The sequence below is a fragment of the Rattus rattus genome, chromosome 1, assembly GCF_011064425.1.
Source record: "Rattus rattus isolate New Zealand chromosome 1, Rrattus_CSIRO_v1, whole genome shotgun sequence".
Classification (NCBI taxonomy): Eukaryota; Metazoa; Chordata; class Mammalia; order Rodentia; family Muridae; genus Rattus; species Rattus rattus.
The window spans coordinates 162,139,203-162,160,317 of NC_046154.1; the positions used below are offsets into that span (position 1 = coordinate 162,139,203).

Here is a 21,115-nt window from a genome sequence, read left to right on the forward strand (position 1 = left end):
CTATGCCAGAATTTTACTGAGAATTTTCACATCGATATTCAAACACAGTTGATCTGAAGTTCTCTTTCTTTGTCTGGTCTTTGGCTGGTTTAAATCAGAGCAACTATGATTTTTTTTTTTTTCTTCAGGTCTAGGGATCCAACTTAGAGCTTCGTGCATACTAGGCCTCTCTATCGCTGAGCTTTCTGCCCCGGCCATTTCAGTTTTAATTTTTATATTTATTTATCCATTTAATTTGGAGACTACCTCTAGCCTCCTGCTAAGATATTCAAGCTGGACTTGGACTCACTATAGTCCAGTCAGACCTTGAACTATTGACCTAATTGTTTCTACCTTCAGTGTAGCTGGGGTTGTTAGCATGTGCCAGCATACCCAGGCTTGATATATTTAATAATACAGAATGAGACTTAGTAATTGAAGATGCTTCATCTGAACTCCTTTTGAATGAACAGAAAAAATTCGAGTGACTGCACTATCCTGTGGCTGAATACTGGGTTGCTTCCCAATGTTGTCAATAAGGTTGTAATTAATCTAGTCATACATGAAGTATTTACCTGTTTCTTAGATTTTTTTTTTTTTTAGTGTAGAATCCCTGGAAATGGAAATCGTAGGCTTTTAAAGCATATTGCCAAATTACTCTATAAAAGTGTGTTCCGGTTTGCACAGCCACCAGCAATGAGATGGAAATGTGTTTTATCTATTTGCTTTTAAACAGAAGGTAGCTGGTTCCACTAATGTGCTTGCTGGCTTGTTTTCAACAGGTAAACAGAGTCCTGTGAAGCCCACTTCTGGTGGTGCAGAAGCCCCGGGATCCTCTGACCCCAAGCCTCCAGCTTCCTGTAGCTGGCAACCTGCACTTCAAACCTCATCTAGCTGATTTTGTGTGGAAGGAGGCTTCCCATCCATCGCAGCCATGAACTTCCTCCGGAGGCGGCTGTCAGACAGCAGCTTTGTGGCCAACCTGCCCAATGGCTACATGCCGGACCTGCAGCGCCCAGAGAGCTCCAGTAGCTCCCCAGCATCCCCAGCCACAGAGAGAAGGCACCCCCAGCCCCTGGCTGCCTCCTTCTCTTCTCCAGGATCCAGCCTGTTCAGCTCCTTCTCCAGTGCCATGAAACAGACCCCACAGGCCCCAACAGGGCTAATGGAACCACCAACTCCTGTCACACCTGTGGTTCAAAGACCCAGGATCTTGTTGGTCATCGATGATGCCCACACAGACTGGTAAGTAGCCTCTGGGATGGACTCTGGATGGGGCTATCTCACCTCTTGGGAGGAAAGAATAGAAAGCCAGTGTTATAAGAGGCTTACACCGTCTCTGAGGCTAGCTGGGAACAGGAGGAGTTCATCAAAGACAGGCTATATGTTTTGTTGCTAGGGGCCTTATACTGGCAGAGCCATCTGCAAATTCCGAGTCTAAGAACTCTGAAATAAATGACAGAGGCCCCAAGTCTGGACAGTTCCATGCATAAGCTACAAATGCCTGAAAGTTTTTGATATGGGAAACGCTTGCTCGCTTCAAATGTTCTGGAGACACAGCAGGGAAACCATAGGACCTTTCTGAACAAGCAAAGTTCTTCAGCATGAAATACACTTCCCAAGGTTTCCCAAGTTACCTTCTGCTCTGCCAAAATGAGGTTGTTAAAAAGGTACACGAATCACCAGAGGCTCACTGTTCTTAGCCTAACTCTTGGGAATAGATTACCCACACTTACATCACACTTCTCCCATCAGCTTGACTTCTGATACTCTACTGGGTGGGGTTGACCAGTTCTCTAGCCTCCTCCAGACAGTAAGTTCTGAAAGCAGTAGTCAGTCAGCAAGTGACTGATCACAGGGCACCGGGTCAGTACAAGCTGCTACATGGGGGCAGGTGAGGTGCTCGTGTGGGGCTTCCTCTGAGGAATAAGTCTATACCCCAACTTTGTGATCCTGAGAGGTGACAAATACTGTAAGTCTCAGAAGACATAGTTTACAGTTAAGGAGATCAGACCCAAATATGGAGAAATTGAAGCTCTATGTCCAGAGCAGAGCTGAGCCTGTGCAAACAGAGTTGTTCTGATGGTAGACCCATGCACAGTGTTGGGGGTCGGGGGTGGGTCAAACTCATGTGTGAACATCTCCAGAACTCCAAACACTGGCACGAGGTCAGCACCCAGCACCCCTGGGAAAGTAGAATCAGGTTGGGGGCGACTGAGCCTCTGCTTTGGAGTCCAAGCTGCTCCTTTAGTCAAAATGCATTCCTAATGGTCGCGATGCTAAAACATGTTGAGCCGATTTAGACGGCAGGCCTCATCTTTCTGATGAGAAGTGACCTCTTTACTGTTAATTGCTTTATGCCTGGAATTCACTATGCAACCGAGACTGAATTCAAACTCATGGGTGAGCTTCCTACTCCTGCCTCCTGGGTTCTGGGATTACAGATATGAGCCCCCACACCCCAACTAGAAATGATCTGACTTTAACATCCAGGGTGGCCTGGAAGTTGCCTCTGTCTGATCCGGTCTGAGTTGTCTTCTATTTTCTCAAAGGCTTTTGATCACAGGCTCGCTTGAGCCTGCTGCATGCTAGGATTCTCCTCTTCAGGCTGGGTGGCTTCAGAGGTTTTGCTCCCAGGCCCTCGTCCAGGGGCAAAGCTCCTGCCCATCACCCAGCAATCAACTGGCTGTGTTATCCATGGAGTCTCAGTTTCTACTTAATCCAACCTTTTTGTTCTATGAGTATATCTGTGTGTGATGTGTGTGCGTGTTTGTATGTGTGTGCACATGTATGTGGGTGCATGCACGTGCATTAGCAAATATGCTCTATGTATAGAGGCTGGAAGTTGATGTCAAGTGTTGTCCTGAACCACTCAGCTCTTTATTAGAGGCAGGATCTCTCAGTGAACCCAGAGCTTACCAACCCTGCATGAGCTAACTGCCCTACCCCTTTACACCATCAGGATTCCCTGCGTCTGCCTCCCCAAGCCTGCGAGTACAGCTGTCCACCATGCCTTCCAGACTTTTACATGGGTTCAGGGATCTGACCTCCAGTCCCCCGAGACTTGCAAGTCAAACACTTTATTCACTAGGCCATCTCCCCAGCACCTAACCAGACGTTTGACCTTATTCTGTGCTCGTTGCCTTAACTTTCCCTCAATATTCGTCAAGACAGTTGCTTCCCGTTCGGAAGTGAAATTTAATAATGGAGACAGTGGTTGGGTTACAGCTATGCCACATTCCGTCCTATCCTTCAATCCTCCTCGCAGCTCTGTAACTCCTGTGACTTACTGTGCCTAAATGTGGTACCTACTTCCTCAAGGACCTTTACGGGAGTACGTAACGTGAAAGTCAATACAAAAGTCTTTGGATAAGTAGTAAGTGGCACTGATGCATATGTGCATCCTGTTGTAGAGAGCTGTGGCCCTCTCTGTATGTCGTTAATCATGACATCAGCACCTTCCAGGCGTTCTTGATTTATGTCTTCATCCCCAGTATTGTGCAGATAGGACAGGGTTCATCCCCTTGTGTCTGGTTTCCTGATGGCATTTCCTTCCTGCTCAGCCCCTGCTAAGCAGATCTTACTGCTCTGTATCTGCTCACAGAGTTGTGGTACTGGGACAAAGCACAGTGAACAAGGCTGGGACCCAGCTTGTGGCCCCAGTCAAGGAGCCTTTAAATTTTGACTTTGGTCATGGATCTCCTTATGTATAGGGATTAGTAGTGTAGAAGTCTTAGGTGCTGCTCCCTTGGAAGTCAGGGTGGAGATAACAATTTTGGCCTGAGTAGTCAGCCTCTCGATGTGTTGAGACATTTATCACTTGCTCACACTTTAATTGGGTCTTAAGAACATCAGTGCTTGGTTTCTGGCATTCTTCTTGCCCTTTGATGGGGAAAAAGAAACTGAAGCTCCTGGGCTTACCTGGGAGTTGGTTCCATATTCACTGAATGTTTGTGACTGGGAGACTTCCTAACACAGGCGCATCAGCCTCTCCTTTGAGCTCCGTTCTTAAATCTTTATGGCCTCTCTAACTTCTGAGCATCTCAGTGGCATTCCCAGCTGTCTCCAAATTAATGTTCCCTGGGCGCCTTAGAATCCGTCTTGCTGGTTGTGGTGGGGCACAACTGTAATCCTGGCACTCAGGAGGCTGAGTTTGAGAGAACTGTGAGTTCAAGGCCAGCCCTTGCTATGTAGGGAGACTGTTTCCAGCACTAACGGCTTGCAGAGACACCAGAAGATTCTCAGTCCTACCTGTTGAAGTCTCCAAAAATGCCTGGCTCCAGCTACCAAATTTAGCCAGCAGGTGGCAGGCTAGCCCCATGGTCCAGTGTGTCCTGGCAGAGCCAGCTGCCCCCAGGTCCTGCTGCTTCCCAGCTCCTCCTGCTCTGTGTGAAGATCTTGGGAGGAGGAAGTTGGGAAAGAGAGAAGCCAGCTCCCACAGCCTCTTCCTTCCCTTTTGAGATGATAATGAGAGGGGCTCAGACTGTCAGGGCTAAGGGTGACCCTACCCCTCAACCCCAGAAGAACACTGCTGTCAGCTTCCTCCTGACCCTTCCTAGACTCAGCCCTGCGACTGTCCTTCTCCATTGGTCCAATCTGTCTCATGAGGTTTCCCTGCAAGCAGAGAGCATGGTGGAAACGCACGCCGCTTCTGGAAGTCCAGCTGGCAGAGTCTTCAAACCTGGGGGTCCAATCAATTCCACCTGAGTATTGGCCACACCCCTGGGAAAGTGACCTTGCATTCATTTTATTACTGTTTTCCTTACTTTTCTTTGCATCTAGTCCCTCAGTGGCTACACCCTTGGAGAAAATGGCACACCCCCTCACAGCAACCATTAACAGTCATCAGCTCCTCAGGAAAGGGTGGGTTCTTGTGGACACCACCTCTTCTCTCTCTGATGGAGTGTGGAAGGGTCTGTGTGGTCATGGTTACAGTGACAATGTTTTATCGGGATGACAACATTTCATGGCAACCCTCTCCACCCTGGCAGTCTTAAAATCTGTGTGCCTTGACACAGGCATGATACAGATGCCCCAATCATGGATTTATGCTCATTGATCACTTATTCTCAGCTCTTGGACCAGAAATCAATCTTTGCATTAACCAACATCCTCTGGGGAGGAGGGGTGGAACGCAGATCTTCTGCCCCAGGCTGAGAGCAGCAGAGTTTATGAGAATAGACATAAATATTTAAAGGCGGTTTGACGGCCTGCGCCTTGGGAGAAACAGTATTGGGGTGTTCTCCTCCTGAGCCTTTCTCAGCCATAGGCTTCTGATTTGGGTCGGGTTTGTAGCGCTTGCATTTTCTGAGAGCAAACTGAGATTCCCCAGCCACCTTTGCTGCTAGGGCTCATGGCTGAACACTTCAAGATGCAGCTTGTGCAGATGAACCTGGCCATGCCACGGGGCTCTAGAGTGCTCTGTCCATTCCACTGGAGGTCTGGCTGGATAGCAGGTCTGTCCTCTGGGATGGGACAAAGCAGTCAGTCTTGGAAACCACAAGAGAAAGGAATGAGCTAGTGAGTCGGGTTCCAAGCTCAGCTTTCTTCAGCCTGATGCCCCAGCAGGCACTGGCTCCCTTGCCTAGATTTCCGGCAGTTTCCCTGGCTTCATGATTCCAGTCTGCACCTTGTCCCCTGGTTACCTTCCAACCTAGCATCATTAAACCCTCCCTGGAAACAAATCGACTTCCACCCTTCGATGATGCATCACCAGCCTAAACTTTTAAGTTTAAAGTCATAAGCGTGTGCCCCCCACCCCACCCCAGCCCCGCGTATGTCTTCAGCACCACATCCGGCTCTGCAAACGAGTGACTCCTAGGCGTGCCAAGTCCTAGCAATTTCTGTTCCCTGTTCCTCAAAACACCCTTCCTTACTACGTTTACCCGGCTGATTTCTCTTCCTCCTTAGAAGCTTGAATAGGTAAAGACGGTGCCTTTTCTGGGGAGCCGCCTCTGACGTGACCATCTTGTTCACAGTGCTGGCTGCTACCTCCCCGGTGTAACTTAGCACATTCTTCACCACAGCCTTGCGGCTCACATCACAGCAGCTAGTGACTAATTCTTCCTCAAGCTGTTCACGAGTCTCTGGTATTGTCTAGAGCTCACTGCACACTCAGTGCACAGTCGGTGTGTGTCACTGTCTCTATCCCTGTCTAATCGGTGTGACATCATGAACTTAGAAGTACCTGACCTTAGTAGTCGGTGGTACCACACACACAGTGGAAGGGGTCACGATTCTAATCCCCATACTATGAAATCTTAGCTCTTTTTCAATATGCTAGAGTCCCTGAGAAGTGAATGCTTGGATTGTTTTTAATAGAGAAAGCAGAGGCTGAGAAGATCCTAAGTTCAATCCCAAGAACCCACATGAAAAGCTTGAGGTGGTGGCACAGACTTGTAATCTAGCAGTGTGGAGTAAGAGACAGTGAGATCCCTGGGACTCAATGGCTGTCACCATTCTAGCCTACTTGGCAAGTTCCAGGTTCAGCGAGAGATCTTGTCTCAACAACAGTGTGAGCAGGAGCTGAGGAACAACAGAGGCTTACCTCTGGCACCCGCAGATGCACACACTACACACACTCACACACACACATACATACACACACACACACACACACATATACACACACATACTACACACACACATACTATACACACACACACACACACACACACACTACACACACACACACATACACACACATACACACACACATGTACACACACATACAGACACACTACACACACATACACACACACACACACACACACACACACACACATACACACACTACACACACACATACATACACACACATACATACACACATACATACACACACACACACACACACACACACACACACGCACACACACACACATATATACACACATACACACACATACACACACATACATACACATACACATACACACACACACACACCACACACACACACATACACACACCACACACATACATATACACACCACATACATACACACACACACACTACACACACACACATACACACACATACTACACACACACATACACACACACACACACACAGATACCCCTTGCACATTTACACATACAAAAGCAAGCAGGGAGATATGTGGGTGCACCAACCAGAGCCCTGGTTTTGAATATCAAAATACCAACCATTCTGTTCATTAGGAATTACAGAGACCATAGCCTGGTGGAGTAGGTGAACCATCCTGATTGCAGGTTGTCTGGAGTGAGAGGTGGGGCACTGGGACCCTAAGTGCAGATAAGCCTTTGTCCTGGTCTTCCTCTCTCCTCTCAGTTAACTTTGTTCTCAAATTGACTGCAGTTCCATCTAACAATGACTGTCTTACGTCTGCTTGCCCCTCTCCCCTTGTTTTTTTGACAAGTGGAAAGGGTGTCCTTCCTTTGAAGTTCCCCTTAGCCACCATGCCTGGAGCCTAGAGGCTGTCATACCTCATTTGCTTGGCAAGGCCCAGTTAATGGGCACAGTTAATGGTAGCCCCGGATGAGCGCATGTTGAACTTCTAGGGTGAAAAAGACTGAGATGCCCACCTGTGTCTTCTCTCCCACCCGTGGCCTTCCCACTCCTAATGGTGTCATTGTGTTTCTACGCAAAGAGCAGCACAGATGACAGATACAGGGAAATGTGCAATGATCTGGCAAGTCATTAGCAGTGACAAGGTGTGATTGTGACAACGAGGACTGAACTTGGTGGCATGCTTCAGGGCCACTTGCTGTCACCCCCACATTCAGCCTAACAGAAGATCACTTTGGGTCTGGGGCAGACAGTTACACAGCAGTCACAGGCATCATCAGTGCAGCAGCCCTTCCCAGTGGACTGACCACGGGCTGTTTCCCCGGTGAGGAAGCAGCAGAAGATCCTCATACCTGCTCAAGGCAACCACAGTGGCAGAGCTGGGGGTGGGGGAATAAGATCCACCTTCCTGCCCAAGCCTCCCATGCTGGGCATGAAGGAGATGCTGGGCAGTTTGGATGGAACAGAAAAGCAAAGACATACAAGGATCAACAAACTCTGAGGGCTGACCGTGTCCTCATTACTACATGAATAGATTTATGAATGGACTTAGTGTCTTTCCCTGTGGCTGGGATAAAATACTCTGACAAAAGCAACATGAGGAAGACATGATTGTTCTATGGCCAACAGCTCCAGTCTGTGACCTGTTATACTAGGGAACCCTTGGGGACTGGAACTTAAGGTATGTGGTTGCATACACAGAACCCATAGTCAGAAAGAGCAAGTGCATTGCTCTGAGCTTGTTCTCTCCATTTGAAACAGACCAGGGTCCCCTGCCCAGGGAATGGTCTCTCCCGCAATTAAGATTGTTCTCCCATCAATTAATGTAATTACAGTGATCCCCACAGGCATGCCTAGAGGTACACATCCCAGGGGAATCTGGATTCCATTAATTGACAATGAACACTAAGGACCTCGTGCCCTTCCCATCGTCAGGTGTTGTGCTAAGTGGTTCCCACCCATTCTCTAGTTTAGTCCTCCTAATCCCTGTGTGGGCACTAATACTATTCTTGTCTTATAAATAAGAAAGCTTTGTGGTCCTAACCAGAGCAGATGTTACGGGCATCTTGGGATCCAACGAGGGCATTTGAGGACAAGCCTGGGTGTCACTCTGTTCTTGCTGCTCTCCCATCTGCACCTGAAGTTCAGGACCTCATGTGCTGCGTGTGAGGAGGCTCTGCACTGCACACACACACACACACACACACACACACACACACACACACACACACACACATCCAGCATCTGACAGCTGAGAGGATGGTGGCAAAACTCCATTTACACCTCATTGGTCAAGCACAGAAGACCGGTGACCTCAGCCTGGAGGGAAGCGCCCTACCCCACCCAGGCAGCCTCACCCTGCCAGAGCCTCTGAGTGGCCGGGAGGAAAGGGGGTCCTTGCATGATGCATCCAGACACTCATGATCTCAGACCCGCAAAGGGAATGTTTTGTAAAAATTGTTCTTGTGCACACAGAGAATACCTTTCCTCTTTTTATAGTACCAAGGGAGCTGGGGCAGGGTCTTTCCCATTTTTTACCTGCTTTGATATTACAGTTGTTGCTTCCAGGAACATAACATACGTCAGATGCGTATGTCTATGAGAAGTAAGCAGAGAAGAGGATTAAGTTCTAGAGAATTCCAGTCTGGTAGGTGGCAGCTCAGAATCAAGGCCCACACTTTACTCTCGCCAACTCTGTGTCTTGGCCAGTTTGCTTGTGAGCCTGTGTATTTGTAAAGCAAGTGATTGTCCTAGCTCTGTCCCCACCTCAATGGCCTTGGGGCTGGGGCGGGGGATGATGGAGCCCCTAGTAAGAGTTCCTGTCTCATCTCTTTCACGTGAGTTTTTTAGCACATGCAATTTCTCCACCTCGTGCTTCCAACATTAGTTCCGCCTTGGGGCTGTTTCTCCCCTGTTTAACAGCTAGTGTTTTGAGTACAGTGCCTAGCACAACTGAAGATCAGTGAGACTCTGGGTATTTCATTAGTGAAGAGACAGACACCAAAGAGCTTCCGCTTCTTCTGTAGGAAGGTTCAGGCTTGAAGGTGCCTTGGGAGGGCTCTCTCAGAAGACACTTGGGTGTTCCCTGTTACTTTCTTGGTATTCCCAAGGCTCCTTGCAGAAAGAGGGTAACAGAAAGGTTCCAGTCTTCTACTGTGGGGTCAGACTACTTCTGGGTGCTTGGACAACAAGACACCTTGGAGCGTCTCTCTGGGGGCTTGCAGTGGGCCTAATTGGTCCCACAGTAACCAGGATATTCTGCTATCTTTGCCACCAGCAGGTAGGGGCAGGGGAAGGGTGTGGTCAGGTGTGACCAGATACCTGATCCGAAGCAACTTATGAGAGGAAGGGTTTATCTGGGCTCAGACTTTAAAGGTGCAGTCGTCCATCGTGGGGGGAAAGGACGGCAGGAGGTGTGAGAGGCAGGTACATTGTGTCAGCATCTGGAAGCAGGGTGCGATGAATGCTGGTGCTTAGCTGGCTTTCTCCATGGAGACCATCTGAGAATCCAGCCCAGGGGATGGTGCCACCCAAAGCTATGTTTCCATTGGTGATTCTGCAAGCCATCACACTGACAATAAAGATTACCATCAAAGTAGGATCGTCAGGGTGAGGAAATAAAAACACAGGCTATCAAGTTATTAGTGTTATTAGGTTATTAGTGAAAGGGCTAAGGAAATACAGTGAAGCATGAGACTGACATATTACTAAACGTGTGTTTATCGGAAATTGGAATTTCAAGGGGTGTCCAGTATTTTCCCCCTTCAGGGAGGAAGGTAAATGTGAAACAGCGAGAGGCTAGCCTCTGAAGCACCTTGCTTTCTGTTTGGGGAGTCAAATCAGGTCTCCTGCTGGGCCCCACCCTCAGAGCACAGCTTTCTCTGACATCACCAGCAGCAGCGAGGGAGATAAGCCCAGAGCACTGTCTCCAGCCAGACTCCTAGCTCCCTACCCTCCCTTTCAGTTATGAGACCTTAGTCAAGTCTAACCTCCCAGCCTCCCATTCCTCCTCTGTCAGGCAGGACTACAGACTAGCTTTGCTACAGGGTAAAGATAATGGCCCGGGTGAAGTGGGTACATGGCTCACCCTGACATAATAGGCCCTGGGACGGTAATTGTTATTAATTGCAGTTACTAATTGCTTGTGACTATAATAGCCCTGGGAGCCAGGGGGAAGGAAGCTGCTTGGCATGCTTCTCAGTTCAGCTGGTTGTGCTGCAGGGCCAGCGTCCAGAAGCCCTGGAGGAGGGGTGTCTAGGCCCTGGCAGACTGGCAGTCATTCCTGAGTCACAGAGAGAGCTCCAACCCAATCAGCTGGGCCTAGAGTAAACGGAGAAGGTTAAAGCATGGATGCACAGCTCTGCTGTAGACCCCCGGCTCTGGGGAACAACTCGTGCCCGTTGGCACCATAAAGCCCTCCATTGCATCAGCCAACTGTTGTATGCGGAGGACTGTAAGGGGCTTCTAGTGAACTGACGATGAGGGGGTCTCATTAAAGGGGTGTCACCTCTTATTTGCTTTATTTATTAACTCAAACATTCCACCTGACCCCACCTGCGGGGCTTCAGTACTGGCCCTATACCTCTGCCTTCCTTCTCTGTATTTCTCCCTGCCCTAGTGTCCAGGGAGAGGGGAGGGGCCTGGACATTCCCCATCAACCAGTTCTGTTGCCTGGAGACGGCTCAGTTTTCCCAGGCCCGGCCCCTTTTATCAGGGAGACAATGCACACACACAGTGAAGGCCTTGTGTGGCACCCAAGCCCCTAGCCCTTTGACTTGAAGAATTTTTCAAGTGCTGACCCTTCTTCGTGAGGTCTTCATGCTGTCCAATCCAAGGGCCAGTGTCTCTGCAGCTTCCTACCCAGCCTCTGTGAGTAGAGACAGAGGAAGGGGAAACAGAAAGATTGTTACCGCCACCCTGCTTGTGTGGAATCCTGGGGGAAAGCTTCACCCTTGGAACCTAGCTAGAAGATACAAGGAAAATGTCTTTGAACAGAAGCGAATGTGGATATATTTTCCCCCTAAATCTCTTCCTTTCTGCTGTCTCTCTAAAGAGCTTGACTGAGCCGTGAGATCTCAAATGTAAAGGGCACCTTCCATCCCAGAGCACCTGTTTCCTTAGATATACCACCAAGTGATGTGTGAAGACCATGTCTCTTAACGAGCGTTCCTCTTAGAGTGATTATTTCCAGCTACCACCCGGAACTTGTTGCATAAGGTCAGGTTCTTTCTCATGGAGAGAAGGACCTTTGGCCAGCATAAGTAAAATGAGCTTTTACTAGATATGTATGGTGAAGTTCTTAGAAGGGAAAGAATGCATAATGATTGGAATTCTAGGAAACGTCAACCTGTGAGGCCCTTCCAGAGATCTGCATACAGCATGCATACACACATGTTTGCCTCTGCAACTTAAAAACAAATTCTTGGTGGAAAATTAAGCCTGGCTTCATCTACTCCTTCTCTCTTGAGAAGACTTTCTGACAGACCAATGTTGTCTACAGGAGGGAGGCTTGGTTCTGTCAGGACATGAACCAATATGAATGGGAGAATCACTACTAGACAAGCATTCAATGGATCCAAGGCAGGCCAAGAGAAACTGTCACCTACCACAGTGGACTCTGAATGGCTAGAATGGAGCCAGGAACCTGCTTTTTGACCGTGATGGAAAACCAACCTTCGAAGCTATCAAAACAGAGGGCTTACTACATGATTTCAGTGAATAGAAACAAGACCACTGACGGAGCAGTGGAAGATGGAGATGAAGTTCAACTTGATGAACAGAGCAGGCCAGGCACACGTGCAGCTCAGTATGAGTACAGTTAGCTGGCGGAGATCAAGTGGTGGTGGGAAAAGGGTGAGTTTCCCATGATGTAGAAGATCCCAAATTTGGTTTGGCTGCTCATTTGTGAAAGTCATGAAGGGCTCAAGCCCCAACGATCTTATTCTAGAAACCCTTAGAGAAGGCTCCAAACTCAAGCGTTTGCTCTTCTCCTCTTGCCTTTGTCTTACCTGAATCATGCCTTTGCCTCGTTCTTCTCTGAGGAATTCCACAGCCTAGTTGCAAATGTTGCCTCACCCTCCACAGCCTGGCTTTCTAGCCCAGGCCCTCCCAGTGACCTTCTTTCTAGAACCCCTTAGAGACCTGCTTCTGCTTAGGCAATAGAGATTTCAAAGCTGTGTCCCCAGACTTTACCCCACTGGTTACAACATGGCCCCTGGAAAGGCATGTCTCTGGGCAGATGCCAGCCTCATTACCTAATATCTCTCTCCCCAAGGTCTGTAGAAGCCTCTGATGTGCTCCCTGGCAGGAGGGAATCATCTGCCATGACAGAAAAGGGATGGGGATTCCTGTCCACTCTTCTGCTGGGTTTTCTGAAGGTCTCTGAGAAGTTAATTACCATGTGAAAAACTGGCTTAGTCAGAGGCTGCCTGTGGAAACACAGCAGTCAGTTTGGGGACTTGTGGATGGGAACAAGCACAGGTGGGAAGAAACATTTCCCTGTGGTCAGGTAAACAGCAGCTTAGGCTCCATGGCAAATGGCATCAGCCATTCGGCTTCAGCTGCAGGGAGATGACTGGGAACCATGGGGACAGTGCTGGCTGTGACAGCCAGTGTCCCCCCTAAAGGCAGCAGCTGCAGGCCACTCAGCCAGCTTTTGCCAGTTGGGAATACAGGCCAGATATTTCCGTGTTTCTAATACTCAAGGAAAGCCAGGCTTTTAAAATGAATTCTGTATTTGAAAAGTAAAAGGTGTGTGTATGGGTGTGTAAGGGGGTGGGGGTGGGAGTGGTGACTCCATGGCTCAGAGAGCTTGCTGAGTTTGGATTCTTAGCACCCACATAAAAAGCCCAGCATGGTTTCCCACAGACCCGTAACCCCAGTCCTTGGAACGCACAGGCAAAGGAGGGTAAGTGGGGCCTCCTGGCTCAGAGAGAGATTGTCTTCGGGGCCAGTATAGATTGATAGAGAAGAGTGCCCGATGCCCTCCTCTGGCTTCCACATGCACACGTCTGCACACACCCATGTTCATGTTAGCATACACCACACCCCCGTCACACACAAAAGGACAAGTTTACAATTCACCCTGTCAAAATGAGACCATGGACTCTGCAAGATCCACCTGTCGGGGACCTGAGGTAAAAGATAGAGGTGCTAAGGTAAATTCTGGATCTCTGTCTTCCTCAAGGACTGTCTTCCAGTATGATGTAAAAATATTTCTGCCTGACTGGACATTTTATTCAGTGCCATTGCAAAGACCAACATGATACTTAGCACAAAGTAAAGAAGGAGGAAGGATGGATAGATGTTTTAATAAGCAGTTGGGAGAATGGGTGTATGGGTGCATGAGTTAGGTGGATGGATAAATAATGTTTATTGATGGATACTAAATATTTGTAAGGGTGAATAGATAGATAATAAATCTTCTCAACCTTCTTCATGCAGAAAAACAAAAGGGACGCGCTGAATGTTAGCAAAACACCTGCTATGTGTCAGCAGCATTGTCCTGGAGTCCCTGACCCAGATGGCAGATGTAGTAATTTTTCTCCTAATATTTACCAATGAAAGAACTTGGACTGTGGTGGTGGTGTTTACTGAGACAACATCAAAATATAAATGGCAAAGCTAAATAGGACCTGGGTCTGTCTCTACAGCCAGAAGACCCTTCGGCTTCTCCCGGCAAGGTGAAGCCTCACTCAGACACCCGGAATCAGTAGCCTACGGCTGTACTCTTGGCAGCCTCCAGCGTGCCTTTGCATGTGAGTCTTCGTGTAAACCCTCTCACCACCTTTACAATTAATCTTCTACATCCCCATTATTCAGAGGAGGAGGCATGGAGTGGCCCCAAATTATCTATAGCAGGTATCAGAAACCCTGCCCCACCTCCAAACCAGGTCTTCCTCTACATGCTTACACACACACACACACACACACACACACACACACACACACACACACACCCCTTTGAAGTCTTAGGCCCTGGCAAAGAATAGGCACCAAATACTGGATGGGCTGATTAGCTGGTGGACTGGCTGGGCCACCTCACCAGAACCACACGTGCCTCTCATCTTGCTTCTCATCCAAGGCTGGGCAGAGGGCTTCTTTTGGACCAAGCTGGATCTCTGTGCTGCTGCACTGATGGTTATCACACATCTGTGTGTCACTGCCTCCTGGGAGGGAGTGAGCCCTGTGTGGTCTTCCTGGTTGGTTCCTTGGAGCCTGAAGGTTCTGCACAGAGCAGATGGTCCAGCGCTGCAGGTTGAATCATGCAGAGGCTTCCTGGGCCTATGGGCCTGGCTTGCTGGGTAAAGCACTTGCTGCACAAGTGTGAGAACCAGAGTTAAACCCTGGGGACTCTGGTGAATGAGTGACCATGCTGCCCCTGCTACATTCCGGGACTCAGGAAGGTGGGAAGAGGATCCCAGCTGGCTGGCTGGGCTAGCAGAATCCTCAAGCTCTGGGATCCAGTAAGAGATGCTGCCTGGCCTCACTGGCTCCATGGTCGGATGGATCTGTCCGGGAGCCCTGCTCTGACACAGGTAGATCCCATCTGTGCTCATTCCCTGCCTGAGGCAGGAAAAGAATGCAGTGCCCACTCCTCATAAATCTTTGTCACATGCCACCACATCCTGGGGCCCCAAAGTAGGTATTTCCCGCCCCAGGCAGCCTAGTTTGCAATATTCTCCTTCCTGCTGCCTTCAGTGTGTCAGTAAAATATGAGGCCACCCACAGAGACAGAAGCCTCCTGGAATCCAGTGCTCCCACCCCCTTTCACAGGGCAGGACCATGGATTTGGTTGATTGGCAGAGTTATTCAAGGAGCTATGAGCGTGGACATATTAGGGCACTGGGATGGGGCTGCTGGTGGAAGACAAAGCCATTGGACAACGTGGATCCATCTGTTTAAACCAAGGTCGGTCGAGCAGCCAGTCAACAGCAGAGACATTGGCCTCCACCCACAGGGCATCTCGAATTCTATGCCATCCCTCCCCTTCCCTCTGCCACACAGGGCTGTTCTGAGGCAGCTCCAGCCTGATTTAGCCCATCCTTCCACCACCATCCCCACCCCCAGCCCCCAGCAAGAAGGCAGCAGTCTGTGTGGCCCAGCAGGAGACAGACTTCTGACTCCCAGCCAGGCAGAGGGATGGACCGCCTGACCCTCACCTCAGCCTGAGACAGCCTGCCAGCCCCAGCACTAAACATTCCAAAGACTCCTGGGAAGGTGAGGCCTCTTTGAGGCAGGAGCTGCTTGGGAGGCATACAATGCAGAACAGTCTGGGTTCCAGTTTGGAATCAAGTCCAAGGCTGACTGTCAGTCCTACAGGTTGGACATACACACAATGACCCCTATAATCAGATGTAGATTTGTGAGTAATTGCAACAATTGGCCAGTAGGTGGCAATAGAGGGTCACAAGGAAGATCTGGATGTAGGGACAAGGGAGGCATTTCCTTACCTGGCCAGCATGTAGGAAGCACAGTCCTGTGCCGTGTCACAAGGGGCTGTCCTGTGTAGTGGCTGTTGAAACAGACCTCACACACTGGGTGTTTGGAGGCAGAGGAGAGATTGTAGTGTATAATTACAAGGCAAAGCAGTACTGTAAGGTTAAGGGAATATGCTTGGCTGTGGAGGAAGGGGTACCCAGCCTAGCCAGATAGGGGTGCTGCTAAGGAAACCAAGAGAGCAGATAGCACCTATGAGGACTCTGGAAGGTGAGAGAGAGACAGCCTGGCAAAACAGAGGGCAACAACAACAGCAGCATCCCCATTAGGAAGGAATTTTACTGAATCCTGGACATCTGAAACTATGGGACAGCTGGAAAATTTATGAGACCTTGAATGGCAACTTCTGCATCTGCAGGATATGGGGGGTGACCCTACCCCATTCCCTCCTGGGGTTGATGGGAAAGTCAAGCACTAGGAAGAAGAACCCTAGAATCTGCCTGGGTATGGAGTGAAGAACAGAGAATGGAGAGTGACTGGGAAACTAGGGAAGGATGTGAGCTGAGACCAAGAACCAAGAGCTGCCCAGTGCTATGCTGCTAAGGTCTGGATGAGTCCTTATGAGCTATAGTCATCAGAGAAGGGATCCAGATATTTTATTTAAACATTCTCTAGCTTTATTCATTGTGGCCATTCGTTTTAAGTGTCATCTTGCCACAATGCAGAATTGCCTGAGAACATCAGCCCAGGAACTGACTTGATCAGGTTGGCCCGTGGACATGGCTGTGGATGGATTGTCCTAATTGTAAATCGGGAAAACCCAGCCAATTGTGAGAGGTACCATTCCCTACTAAGGAAAGGTAGCTGAGAGCAAGCAGGCAAGGATGAATTCATGTTCTCTTTACTCTTGACTATGGATACGCTTCAGTTCAGACCTTGACTTTCCCAGAATGCTGGGCTATAACCTGGCATTATAAGCCAAAAGCCCTGTCATCTCTAAGTTGCTTTTGGATAAGGTCTTGTTGATTAGAATGCTTATCAACTTGAAATATTAGTCATACACCTCATAGGATATTTGCTGGTTTTTCTCAGCCCCCACAAATACAGGAAGTGGGATGGGATGTGCTGACTCCCTTGTTGAGGATTCTCGATGAAAGTCTGCGTCGTGTGAGGCTGCACACACATTGAAGAGCACCAATGGGAAAGAAGCAAAGTAGAACCTTACTTTCAAGTCATACCACCCACCCCTGTCCCATGAAAGTCCAGCCTCAGTGACACTTTAGCCTGACAACATTGTAAGAAAAAGTACCATGAATATTGAAGCTGTCAGTCAAGGGTGCTGGAAGGCTTGGGAGAGGGAGGTTGTACTGGCATTGGCTGAGAATCGATGGGGGCATGAGCACAGACAGAAGGAAGCAGTCTGAGAGTTTGTAGGAAGACTCCTTTCACAAAAGAAGATTGAGAAAATAGTTCCCTCCTCCAGGGAAAAGAACAGAATCACAAGACTTAAGGCAAGGTTCATGAACGCGATGCTTACAAATTATTGATTAGAACTGGGTCGTATGACCACAGCTTACATAGGGGAGACTCAGGACTACAGTTTTATGTGCTAACCTGTGAATGTTTCTGCTGAGGAGAAAGGAGAGGATGAGCTAGGAGGAAGAAAATCACTGCTGCCATCTCTAAGAGGGTTTATGGAAATGCTTAATGTAGTGCCTGGTTCACAGGTGACTCAGGTATTTGTTTCGTTGCAAACGCAGTGCAAAGTGGGAAATGCAAACTGGCTCTTTAGCATTGTGTATGGAACAATACCTAATGCCCTATGCACCCTCTATCCAGATTCCTCAGGGTTGAGCAGAAGAAAGCAGAGACACAGGAAAATACCTGGAGGCAGACTCCCCTTAAGATCTACAAGCTTTAGTCTCTGGGATTTGAGTTTCCTCCCTGATAGCACAGAAATAAAAATGCCTGCCTCGTGATTGTACTTGTATACATTAAAGGAAAAAGGCCACAGATTCAACCGTACAACCCACTGGTCCATTCATTCGTTCATTCATTCGTTCATTCATTCATTCATTCAATTGCACTCTTGTGTGTTGCACAGTCTTGTGGTGTTTGAAGTACTCTTGTGTGTTTGGGATAAAACTGGTTGAAGTCCTGTTGTCCTTCTGTGGGATACAGGTATTAAGCACAGTTATTGCTTCTAACCATACCTGTAATCAGCAGTGGGAAAAACAGCATGTGTCCGATCTATGGTCAGGAGTAGGTTCCTTACGGAGTGAGCAAGTGGGAGGGACTGAGCAGTAAGATTGGAGGTCTGCAGGGACAGGGAGGGAGGTCACAAGTGTTGTGTTCTATAAAAAGATAAGGAGAGAGGGAATATGATTGGTGGAGATGCAGTCAGGTGTGGGGGAACAGGGTGCCCATGTGGACCCATGCTGAGGCGTCCCTTCCTTCTGAAGGACCAGACACAAGGACAGTATACTATAGCATAGAGTTTATTCAGGGAATGGGGAGAGGAGGAGGAGGAGGAGGAGGAGGAGGAGGAGGAGGAGGAGGAGGAGGAGGAGGAAGGGAGGAGGAGGAGGAGGAGGAGGAGGGAAGGCTGGCCATGAGCACATGGAGAGAAAGGGGGTGGGGAATGAGGAGAGGGTGAGCAGGAGCAAGAGAGCAAGAGAGGAGGGGGCAAGCAGCCCCTTTTATAATGAGTTAGGCATACCTGGCTGTTGCCAGGTAACTGTGGGGCGGAGCCTAGACAAAATGCCAACTGAAGAATATTGTCTACTCCTTTGCCTCAATAGGTGGTTGGTGGAAGAGAGACATGGAAGGGTCAGTGGCTAGAGGAAAAGACTAGTGGTTAACAGATGGACATGAACCAGAAGATGAGAAAGCAGGTGGATCAGCAGTGCATATGTGTAATTTAATGAAACAGCACCAAACTGTGTTATTTATGTTTTCCTTTTCTCGTTGAGCCTTTCAAATGACTCATAGACATAGGAAGCATGGCTTTCTTTTAAAGGCTGCAGTTGAGTCAAAGGAGGCCAAGTTACTGGGCAGAACCAGAACTTGAATCTCCCGTCTTCCCACCCACTCTTCCTTCTGTCCTCCTCCATTCTGTCTTCAAACACCAAGGTGGTCATGGGAGGACAGAGCCAGATGAGGCCTGTGTCTTGACTCACACCTCTAGGCCTTTGGAAAACAGAAGAAAAGGCATGGATCCTTACTGAGCAAATCTCTTGGTCTCCTTTCAGGTCGAAATATTTTCATGGGAAGAAAGTGAATGGCGACATTGAGATCCGGGTGGAACAGGTACGTGGTGGCTCCTTCCCCAGCTCTTTCCACAGTTGCCCTTTTCTGAACAGGGGACATTTCCAAGAGCAACCTTGCTTCCATTTTATGTGGTCATAATGAATAAAGATTGCCAGAAAAATCCTGGACTGTACTCATGAGTCTCATAAAGTTCCAGAATCTTCCTGTCCACTAATTTTGCAACCTTTTGGTTGTAGGTAGCATATAAATTAGGGTTCTCTAGGGGATCAGAACAATAGAACTGGTGTGTTTGTGTGTGAGTGTGCGTGTGTGTGTGTGTGTGTGTGTGTGAATGGAATTTATTAGAGAAGCTTATAGGCTGTTGTCCAACAACTCCAAAAATGGCTTTCTATGGATGGAAGGTCTGATTCCAGTAGTTGTTCAGTCTATGAGGCTGGATGGCTCAACTGGTTAGTATATGGCAGAATTCCAAAGGAGTAGGCTTTAACGGCAGTAAAGGAATGGATTTTCCAGCAAGAGTAACAGCAAGCACACAAAGGGTGAAAGCTTTCTTCTTCGTGTCATTTGTACATGCTGCCAGCAGAAAGTTTGTTCCAAATCAAAGGTGGATTTTCTCACCTAAAAAGATCTGAATAATAGGTGTATCATCCCATTTCAAATGATGTAATAAATAATAAAAAACCTCTCATAGGTGTACCAAGCAGTTTGGGTTTTAGTTCATTCCAGATTTAGTCAAGTTGACAGCCAAGAATAACCATCACAGATAGAGAACTTTTCTACAAGAGAAATATTAAAAGGAAGTCATGCTACAAAACTGAGACAAGTAGAGATGCTCAGGTGGAAAGCCATGTGCTTCATCTTTTCCCATGGCTTGAAGGTATCTGCTTTGACTTTGACTATGGAGTATTGTAGAAGTATTAGTTACTTTCATATGACTGTGACCAAAATATCATGACCAGGACAATTTAAAATGGAAAGCATTTAATTTGGCTTAGGATTTCAGAGGGCTATAGGTCCATGATGGTAGGGCAAAGGCAACAGGAACAGCTGAGAGCTCACATCTTGATCTCCAAGTAGCAGGCAGAGAGAGACACACTGGGAGTGGAAAGTCTTTTGAAAATTCAAGGTCAGCCTCCAGTGACACACCTCCTCCCACAAGGCCACACCTCCTTATCCTTCTCAAACAGCTCCACTAGCTGGAGACCAAGTATCCAAATACATGAGCCTGTGAGGGCCATTCTCATTCAGACCACCATAGGGGAAGAGCATTATGTTTGAATCCGGACTCTCTTGTTTCTAGGTGTTGAGCAGGTGGCTTAATCTCCCTGTGTCAACATTTTCTTGTGTCATTGTAGCTGGGATTAAATTATTTGAAACATCAAAAAAGAGCAGAATTGGGACTACCATTTCTCTCTATTATGCTCTCAATATCCAGCTCTGTTATTTTATGTAGAAAGAAACATTGATTAGGTCAAATAGCATGGGAAATCAGGACTGGACTCTAGACCTCCTGATTCCTGACCAGGGACTCCACAAATAAGTAACCTGAGACAGTCCTTTGTATGAGCATTGTACTCAACCTTAGGAGAGCACATCACAGCAAGGAGCAATGAACTTTCATGGCTGAGCACTGATTGAGCCCTTTCCAGCTCTTCATCGGTGCTCTCTTGATAACAGTGGCATCAGCTTGTGATGCATGGTGGGCGTACAGGTAGGATTGCATTACGGACAGGGCATGTCCTTCTCTTCCTCTTCTTCTCTTTCTTCTCTATCTTCCTTGCTCTCTCCCTTTTCATTCCATTTTACCTTCTTTGTCCTCCTTTTTCCTGCTCTCTCTCACTCTATGCCTCCTCCCCCTACTGATTCTTGTGCTGATAG

At 48.2% G+C, this 21,115-nt stretch overlaps 1 protein-coding gene across 4 annotated transcripts in view; it reads left to right on the top strand.

Annotated features, from left to right (window-relative positions):
* Nucleotides 1-21,115, top strand: part of Syn3 (synapsin III) — a 435,579-nt gene that overhangs the window by 31,046 nt on the left and 383,418 nt on the right. For all 4 annotated transcript variants that reach the window (XM_032910230.1, XM_032910213.1, XM_032910225.1 and 1 more), the window contains exons 2-3: nt 762-1,224; nt 19,219-19,276. In XM_032910230.1, coding sequence (XP_032766121.1) covers nt 914-1,224; nt 19,219-19,276 — 369 coding nt within the window. In that variant the 5' untranslated portion in view covers nt 762-913. The remainder of the gene's footprint in view (nt 1-761; nt 1,225-19,218; nt 19,277-21,115) is intronic.